This window comes from Myxine glutinosa, chromosome 3 (assembly GCF_964187855.1).
Source record: "Myxine glutinosa chromosome 3, kmMyxGlut1.1, whole genome shotgun sequence".
Taxonomy (NCBI): domain Eukaryota; kingdom Metazoa; phylum Chordata; class Myxini; order Myxiniformes; family Myxinidae; genus Myxine; species Myxine glutinosa.
Window position 1 is genome coordinate 66173504 of NC_136263.1, and position 10339 is coordinate 66183842.

The 10339-nt window shown below is 45.6% G+C and overlaps 1 protein-coding gene across 1 annotated transcript in view; it reads left to right on the forward strand.

Annotated features, from left to right (window-relative positions):
• Positions 1-10339, forward strand: part of ASCC1 (activating signal cointegrator 1 complex subunit 1) — an 82552-nt gene that overhangs the window by 33169 nt on the left and 39044 nt on the right. The window contains exon 2 of the mRNA XM_068110735.2: positions 2523-2616. Coding sequence (XP_067966836.2) covers positions 2523-2616 — 94 coding nt within the window. The remainder of the gene's footprint in view (positions 1-2522; positions 2617-10339) is intronic.

Below are 10339 nucleotides of genomic sequence, written 5' to 3' on the forward strand. Positions count from 1 at the left end.
ATGCCTAGAGTTCGCAAAATGGCACGTGAAAGACTGAGAGCATGAGGCAAAAGATTCTGTGGTATGATGAGACGAAAATTGAACTCTTTGGCCTGAATGGAAAGCGCTACGCCTGGACACAGCTGAACACCCATCTAACACCATATATACAGTGCATTCAGGAAGTATTCAGACCCCTTCACTTTTTTCACATTTTGTTATGTTGCAGCCTTATGCTGAAATCGTTTAAATTCATTTTTTCCCTCATCAATCTACACTCAATACCCCATAATGACAAAGAGAAAACAGGATTTTAGAAAGTTTTGCAAATTTATTTTTAAAAAAAATACAAACTGATATATCACATTTACATAAGTATTCAGACCCTTTGCTATGACACTTGAAAATTTGCTCAGGTGCCTCCCATTTCTCTTGATCTTTGAGATGTTTCTACACCTTGATTGGAATCCACCTGTGGTAAATTCAATTGATTAGACATGATTTGGAAAGGCACACACCTGTCTATACAAGGTCTCACAGTCGACGAGGCATATCAGAGCAAAAACCAACCCATGAGGTTGAAGGAACTGCCTGCAGAGCTCAAAGACAGGATTGTGTCGAGGCACAGATCTGGGGAAGCCAACAAAAAAAATTCTGCTGCATTGAAAGTTCCCAAAAGCACAGTGACCTCCATAATTCTTAAATGGAAGAAGTTTGGAACAACTAGGACTCTTCCTAGAGCTGGCCGCCCGGCAAAACTGAGCAATCGGGGGAGAAGGGCCTTGGTAAGAGGTGACCAAGAACCCGATGGTCACTCTGGCTGAGCTACAGAGATCCTGTGTGGAGATGGGAGAAACTTCCAGAAGGACAACCATCACTGCAACACTCATCACAACAACATCATCACCTCTCCTCTGTGAAAGACACATGAAAGCCCGCTTGGAGTTTGCAAAAAAGCACCTAAAGGACTCTCAGACTGTGAGAAACAAGATTCTGTGGGCTTTCATGTGAGGTCGAAGGAAATCACTGTCGAATGTGAGGTCGAATGAGAGACAAGATTCTGTGGTCTGATGAAACCAAGATTGTACTGTTTGGCTTCCGTCTGGCCACTCTGCCATAAAGCCCAGATCGGTGGAGTGTTGCAGTGATGGTTGTCCTTCTGGAAGTTTCTCCCATCTCCGCACAGGATCTCTGGAGCTCAGCCAGAGTGACCATCGGGTTCTTGGTCACCTCTCTTACCAAGGCCCAGCTCCCCCGATTTGCTCAGTTTTGCCAGGCGGCCAGCTCTTGGAAGAGTCCTGGTTGTTCCAAACTTCTTCCATTTAAGAATTATGGAGGCCACTGTGCTCTTGGGAACCTTCAATGCAGCAGAATTTTTTGTAGGCTTCCACAGATCTGAGCCTCGACACAATCCTGTCTCTGAGCTCTGCAGGCAGTTCCTTTGACCTCATGGCTTGATTTTTGCTCTGATATATGCATTGTCAGCTGTGAGACCTTATATAGACAGGTGTGTGCCTTTCCAAATCATGTCCAATCAATTGAATTTACCACAGGTGGACTCCAATCAAGGTGTATAAACATCTCAAATATGATCAAGAGAAATGGGAGGCACCTCCGCTAAATTTCAAGTGTCATAGCAAAGGGTATGAATACTTATGTCGATGTGATATTTCAGTTTTTTCTTTTTAATAAATTTGCAAAACTTTCTAAAAGCCTGTTTTGTCTTTGTCATTATGGGGTATTGAGTATAGATTGATGAGGGAAAAAATGAATTTAATCGATTTCAGCATAAGGCTGCAACATAACAAAATGTGAAAAAAGTGAAGGGGTCTGAATACTTTCTGAATGCACTGTATATATAAAACACCGTAAATCCACCTTTTTCAAATTCCGACTTCTTTCCTGAAAGTCCAAGTGGTGTCAATTTGTTTTATACCATGTATTGCTTCTTGTATTTCCTGGTCCTGTGCACCATTGTTTTGTAATTAAACATACCTGGTCTCGGGATGGATTTTAACCTTTGTGATCGTTCTTGCGATTAGGTAAAGCCAGTTGAGGATTAACTGGCAACGGCAATTAATTTATGTGTACCCACACTGTACCATGCACCTCATCGGCTCGCTCGACGACTAATTATATAGGAGGCATGCAGCACAAATTAGCGCAACGCATCAGCCGATTTGACGGTCCCATCTGCACGGTAATGGAGGGGAAAAGCCCGTAATCTGGAACGGATTTTCATTATGGCCACTGTTGAAGTGGCCCACTCGGAATCATACCAGACAACCTGGACGACCCGACAGCTGCAACAATATACATATACATAAACAATCCTTTCTCAAATGGTGTTTAAATGGCTTAACCCTAACACATGCACTTCACACAACTTGTATTGTGCAGACACATAAATGTTTTTTTTTTGTATGTTTTTTTTGTTTTTTTTGTGAATGTTTCCAGTTGTGCAGCTCATATTTCAAATGATAGTTGTCATTAGTTGTGCCTCATAACTTCAATATATAACTTATTTATATGAGACGTTTCAGATTTTCCTGCAGATGAGCCGAGTGAGTGTCTATCATTGGAAGAAACCGACAAAGGCTTCCGTACCTCGCTGCACATTCCCAGCGCTCTTTGCAAGTAAGTGTCTCTAGTTGCTAAAAATTAAACCACATGCAGGTAATCTGTGGAGTGATATGAGGCCCAGATGATAATATTGCTTTAAAAATACTGTCATGGCCAAAAATATTGGCACCCTTGCACCTTTTTCAAATAATGCATCATTTCTTCCAGAAAATTGTTTAAATTTAAAAACTTTTGGTATCCACATATGTATTTATTGGTATCCACATATGAAAAATTACTAAATCTTAGCTTATTCCACACAGAAATACTAAAATAGCCCGGACAATATTGTCGCGTTCCCGGGGGTGAACAACACTGAGGACGGATTAGCCGATCAAGCTTTACACTCCGAGGCGTTCCATTCAACTATTGCGGAGTTGATACACACTGGGGATGAGGGCAGTGAAGAGTAACGAAGCTCTTACCTTCACGGACTCCACTGGATGTCTTCAAACCTGGATAATCAACTCGAACCTGACACGGAATTAAAATGTACAAATAAACAGGTTTAATAAAAATAATGCCAGGGAACAAAGAATGCACAGTAAATATTCCTAAGTTGAGGATCCTCCATACGGACTCAAATACACACAAGGGGAAAATAAATGAAAGTAAAATAATTATTGTGTGTATGGTGCGTTTGCCTACACTCCGTGGGCTCCTCTAGCGGTCCCCGCACCCTGGCGGCCGTCAATGGCGAAACAAACAGGTCCGCACTCCTTCCTGCTCGGCCGCACCGAGCCCCATCGTTCCGCTCAGTCCGCACACGGCACCAGCACAACCGCCACGAGCAAACACCAAGAAGGAGAGAGTTTGTCTGCCTTTTTCCCATCCCAGAACACCAGGACCCGAGAAAGCACGATTTTGACCGCCAACGATGATTGTCTGAACCAAGCGAGCTGCAAGAATGTCGACCGCTGGTGTTCAATCTCGGGACCAAGAACACGAACTGTGACCGCACGCAATCAAAGCCAGGGTCAAGAGGAAGATGCGTCTGCTCGCGATGAATGTCCAGGTGTCAGAGCGATAATGAATGCCACTGCTCGTGATGAAATCCCCACGCAAGAGCCAAAATGTCCACGTCTGCTCGCTACCAAAGCCAGGACCCAAGAGAGGACAAAATGTCGGGACTACAGTCTTTTGGTTTTCAGAGCTCTTTTGTCACCCGACGATCCCCGTGTGTGCTCCAATCAGTGAGTCCCTCTCATCGCTCGACCATACTAGACCAATCGCTGCTCTTCAGGGCATGGCCTCACTGACCTGCCTGCTTGATGTTGCGATGTGGCAGGTGGTGGTGCCAGTGGTATTGTTCAATGTCTTGTTCCGGTGACTTTTCTTTAATGTTTATTTTATGTGTGGTTTTAGGATAGAAAACCGGATTTCCGGTTCCTCGGGCGAGTGAAGCGTACTTAGAGCTCTCCACGGCATCGAAGTTTAAGTGTTTTCCCATTCTTGTCTTTGTCAAATTTCCACTGGTTATTTTGCTGTGTACGTGTTATTGTGTGTTTCTGGTTGGTATTGGTTTGTAATTCGTACAAACTTGTGTGTAGTTAATCGTTTTCTGAGTCGTACCTCGTGCGCGGCCTGGTAACTTGGGGCTTCCCTCCCCCATCAGTGTTTTGTCGGTTTGGGTTATTTCCTCCGCTGCATTGCTTGTTTCTTTTATTTTATTTTCTCCCCCTCACCTCACTTCCCTAGACAAAGAATTCTATATTGATTCTTTCTCTCCTCCCGGACACGTTTGTTCGCTCTCCTCCTCGTCTCGGCTTGTGCCCCGCCCCCTGTATCTCGTTTCTCTCCTGCCTCTGCTCCTTCCTTCTCAAATCCACGTTCTCGCTTGGAGACTTTTCCCAGATTGTTTTTCATGGTTTTCATGGTTCTGTTTGGATATTGTTGGAATATGTTTAAACTCCAGCCGTGATGCTGACGACGCCTCCCCCCCCCCCCCCCCCAGAATTTCCATGTTTTAAACGTTTCCCAGTGTGTACCCTGGTCAGAATAGGTACACCGTATCCCTGCGTGTCGTAAGAGACGACTAAGAGGGTTGGCGTCAGGAAGGGCATCCGGCCATAAAAAAACATTGCCTCAAAAAGAGAACCATGACAATTACAACTACATATTGGCAGGGTGCAGCCCGAAGTGGAGATCGGTTTCTGAGGTTTGGGACATGGAATGTAGGGACAATGACAGGGAGATCAGGAGAAGTGGTGGAAGTATTGGTCAGAAGAAGAGTGGACATACAGTGGGGAGAACAAGTATTTGATACACTGCCGATTTTGCAGGTTTTCCCACTTACAAAGCACGTAGAGGTCTGTAATTTTTATCATAGGTACACTTCAACTGTGAAAGACGGAATCTAAAACAAAAATCCTGAAAATCACATTGTATGATTTTTAAGTAATTCATTTGCATTTTATTGCATGAAATAAGTATTTGATACATCAGAAAAACAGAACTTAATATTTGGTACAGAAACCTTTGTTTGCAATTACAGAGATCAGACGTTTCCTGTAGTTCTTAACCAGGTTTGCACACACTGCAGCAGGGATTTTGGCCCACTCCTCCATACAGATCTTCACCAGATCCTTCAGGTTTCGGGGCTGTCGCTGCGCAACACAGACTTTCAGCTCCCTCCAAAGATTTTCTATTGGGTTCAGGTCTGGAGACTGGCTAGGCCACTCCAGGACCTTGAGATGCTTCTTACGGAGCCACTCCTTAGTTGCCCTGGCTGTGTGTTTCGGGTCGTTGTCATGCTGGAAGACCCAGCCACGCCCCATCTTCAATGCTCTTATTGAGGGAAGGAGATTGTTGGCCAAGATCTCGCGATACATGGCCCCATCCATCCTCCCCTCAATACGGTGCAGTCGTCCTGTCCCCTTTGCAGAAAAGCATCCCCAAAGAATGATGTTTCCACCTCCATGCTTCACGGTTGGGATGGTGTTCTTGGGGTTGTACTCATCCTTCTTCTTCCTCCAAACACGGCGAGTGGAGTTTAAACCAAAAAGCTCTATTTTGGTCTCATCAGACCACATGACCTTCTCCCATTCCTCCTCTGGATCATCCAGATGGTCATTGGCAAACTTCAGACGGGCCTGGACATGCGCTGGCTTGAGCAGAGGGACCTTGCGTGCGCTGCAGGATTTTAATCCATGACGGCGTAGTGTGTTACTTATGGTTTTCTTTGATACTGTGGTCCCAGCTCTCTTCAGGTCATTGACCAGGTCCTGCCGTGTAGTTCTGGGCTGATCCCTCACCTTTCTCATGATCATTGAGGCTCCACGAGGTGAGATCTTGCATGGAGCCCCAGACCGAGGGAGATTGACTGTCATCTTGAACTTCTTCCATTTTCTAATAATTGCGCCAACAGTTGTTGCCTTCTCACCAAGCTGCTTGCCTATTGTCCTGTAGCCCATCCCAGCCTTGTGCAAGTCTACAAATTTGTCCCTGATGTCCTTAGACAGCTCTCTGGTCTTGCCCATTGTGGAGAGGTTGGAGTCTGATTGATTGAGTGTGGACAGGTCTGGAGACGGCTTTGCGGTCGGTCTTTGCGGTCTTTGTGGTCGGAGACGGTCTGGAGACGTCTTTTATGCAGATAACGAGTTCAAACAGGTGCAGTTAATACAGGTAATGAGTGGAGAATGGGAGGGCTTCTTAAAGAAAAAACTAACAGGTCTGTGAGAGCCGGAATTCTTACTGGTTGGTAGGTGATCAAATACTTATTTCATGCAATAAAATGCAAATTAATTACTTAAAAATCATACAATGTGATTTTCAGGATTTTTGTTTTAGATTCCGTCTTTCACAGTTGAAGTGTACCTATGATAAAAATTACAGACCTTTACGTGCTTTGTAAGTGGGACAACCTGCAAAATCGGCAGTGTATCAAATACTTGTTCTCCCCACTGTATGTTGTGTGCAAGAGACGAGATGGAAGGGAAGTGGTGTGAGAATGGTGAAGGGTAGGCAGGGACAGAAATACAAGTTTGTGTGGCAAGGGTGCCCGGAGGGAGGGCGTGAATGGTGTTGGTGTCCTGTTTTCTGAGGAGTTTGTAGACAGTGTGGTGAGTGTGACTAGAGTGAGTGATAGGTTGATGATGGTGAAAATGATGATTGGAAAGCTCTTGGTGAACGTCATCTCGGGATATGCTCCGCAGGTTGGTCGAAGCAATGAAGAGAAGGACAAGTTCTGGTGTGCGATAGAGAAGCTGATGGAAAACGTGAAAGATGAAGAGGTTGTTGTGGTGGGAGGAGACCTGAATGGACATGTGGGAAGGAGTATGGATGGTTTTGAGGGAGTTCATGGGGGTTACGGATATGGTGTGAGAAATGGAGAAGGTGAAAGGATTTTGGAGTTTGCTGATGGAGCTGATTTGTTGATTTGTAATACTCAGTTCCAGAAAGAGGATAATAAGCTTGTTACATACACGTCAGGTGGGTCGACGACAACCGTTGACTACCTGATGGTGCGTAGGCGAGATAGGGGGCACCTCCGGGACACAAAGGTGATCCCGGGGGAGGAGGCTGTTTCACAGCACCACTTGGTTGTCTGCGACATAAAAATGAAAGGTGCGAGGAGAGCTCGGCGGGTGAAGTACCAACCAAGAATGAAGGTGTGGAGGTTGAAAGAGGTGACAGTAAGGGAGGCATTAAAAGAGAGGCTGAGTAGGGTAGAGGATCATGTGGTTGAGCTTGAAAGTGGTTGGATGTCAATGAAAGCTAGTCTGTTGGGAGCCGTTGGTGAGGTATGTGGATGGACAAAAGGACCACTGAGGCACTCGGAAACATGGTGGTGGGATGATGAAGTTGGAAAGAGGATTGACGAGAAGAGGAAGAAGTTCAAGGAGTGGCAGAAGGCGAAGGGTACGGGAGCAGAAACAGCAGAGCATGAAAGTTATAAGGCAGCCAGGAAGGCTGCAAAGAAAGAGGTAGCAAAGGCGCAGGAGGCATGTAAGAAAATGTTCGGAGAACGCTTGGATTCAGAAGAGGGTCAGAAAGCAGTATTCAGGATTGCAAAGCACATAGCGAAAGAGAGGTGTGACGTGATGGGGGTGAGTTGCTTGAAGGATGAAGTGGGACAAATCGTTGTCGACCCAGATGGAATTAAAGGAAGATGGAAAAGATATATGGAAATGCTGTTGAATACAGAGAATGAATGGGATGGCAACATAGAGAGTAACCCAGTTTTAGGACCGGCAGAGAAGATAACTGAGAAGGAAGTTGAGGAAGCGATAACAGCAATGAAGAGTGGAAAAGCGGGAGGGCCGACGGGAGTTGTGGGAGATATGTTGAAGGCAGCAGGAAGTTGGGGTGTGAAGAGAATGACAGAGATCTGTAATCTGGTGGTGAAAGAAGGCCGCATTCCAGTGGATTGGGAACTGAGTACCCTCGTCCCTCTATACAAGGGGAAAGGTGACCCTCTGGAGTGTGGCTCGTACCGAGCGATAAAGTTATTGGAGCATGGAATGAAGGTATTGGAAAGGGTGTTGGAGAGGAGGATAAGGAAGAAAGTGAAGATCGACGAAATGCAGTTTGGATTTATGCCAGGAAGAGGAACGACAGATGCGCTTTTCATTGTGAGGCAGTTGCAGGAGAAGTACATGCAGAAGAGGAAGAAGTTGTTTTTTGGGTTTGTTGATCTGGAGAAAGCATTCGATAGGGTTCCACGCAAAGTATTGACATGGGCATTGAGGAAGTTAGGAGTGGAGGAATGGTTGATCAGAGTAGTGATGGCAATGTACAAAAGAGCGCGCACAGCTGTAAGGACGAAGGACGGGAACAGTGGTGAGTTTGAGGTGAAGGTGGGAGTGCATCAGGGGTCGGTATTAAGTCCACTACTATTTGTAGCTGTGATGGAGGTGCTGGCTCAGAACGTAAAGGAGGGTTTACCGTGTGAGTTGTTGTATGCAGATGATCTGGTGTTGATTGCGGAAAGTATGGATGGACTGAAGGAAAAGATGAACAAGTGGAAGGAATGTATGGAGACAAAAGGTCTAAAGGTGAATATCGGAAAGACGAAGGTGATGGCAAGTGGTAAAGCATGTGGTGAGGTGGAAAGAACTGGGAAGTGGCCGTGTGCTGTGTGCAGGAAGGGTGTCGGAGTGAACTCCATTCAATGTACAATGTGCGCTGAGTGGGTTCATCAAAAATGTAGTGGTCTGAGAGGGTCATTTACCAGTGTGGCAGCTACATTCAAATGTAAGGTGTGCACAGAGGGAGCTGCAGATGGAGGAAATGTTGAGTTGGATCTTGGAGACGGCGTGAAGCTGGAAGGTGTGAAAACATTTTGCTACCTCGGAGACATGCTGAATGGAGAAGGTGGGTCAGACTCGGCAACGGTTGCTCGAGTGAGATGTGCATGGAAGAAGTTTCGGGAACTGAGTGGCGTGCTGATGAGGAGGAGAGTGTCGCTGAAGCTGAAGGGAAAGGTGTATGCTGCATGTGTGAGAAGTGTTATGATTTATGGGAGCGAGACATGGGTAATGAACATAGAGCAGCAACGAAGGCTGGAAAGGGTGGAAATGCGAATGGTTCGATGGATGTGCGGAGTATCGTTGAGAGAGAGGAAGACAAATGATGAATTGCGAAAGATGATGGGAATATTGCCTGTGATTGATGCTGTGAAGAGGAACAGGCTGAGATGGTTTGGTCATGTGTTGAGGAAGGATGAAAGTGACTGGTTGAGAAGAGTGATGGAAATTGATGTAGAAGGAAGTAGAGGACGGGGAAGACCGAGAAAGACTTGGCTAAAGATGGTGGAAGAAGAAATGCGGGCAAGGGGGTTAACAAGGAGAGATGCAGAAAATAGGGCAAAATGGAGAAGATTGTCATGGGGACCGCAAGGCTAACCCCCGCTCTAGCAGGGAAAATGGCCTTAAAATGCATGTTGTTGTTGTTGTTTAGGTGTGGAGTGCATGGCGGGTGTGGTGTGTGTCATAAGGAACAAGGGGAAAAGTACAGAGGCGGTTACATACATGGGATTAATTACTCTTGAACCCTAACTAATTAACATAACCCCACTCCTCGTCATAGGGACAAAGATACACTCTCACACGACATCCGGTCTAAACGGATCCCTACTTATGGTACATGGGGGTTCTTCTTCTTCACGACAGTCGGAGCAAACCACCTATACAATTCTACCTGGACTAAGGTATTGCATTGCCTACCCCCTACAAATGTAACAATATTATTGGCACCTTTTAAAAGTTGATAGAAATAATTAGATTTCAAGCAGGTGATTCTCCTTTACTTTGGAATTGAACTCACCTGTGGTGAGTTGCAGGTGCCTGCAATATAAAAATCACTCATTTATCCAGTTTGAATTGAGAAAAGGAGTCATTCTGCAGTTTTGTGTCACTGTGTGTACCGCGATGAGCATGGAGAAAAGAAAGAAAACCAGAGAATTGTCTAAGGAGGTCAGACACAAGATTGTAGCCCAGCATGGACAATCAAGGCCACAAGTCCCATCTCCAGAGACCTTGATGTTCCTGTGTCCACCATACGCAATGTTATCAGGAAATTTAAGGCCTATGGCACTGTAGCCAACCTCCCTGGACGTCACAAGAGAAAGCTTGATCGAAGATTGCAGCGAAGGATTGTTTGAATGGTGGAGAAAGCACCTCGATCAACTGCCAAACATATTCAAGCTGACCTTCAGACACAAGGTATGACAGTTTAAACTCGCACCATCCGTCACCAACTCGATGAAAGTGGGTTCTATAGTAGGAGACCCAGGTGG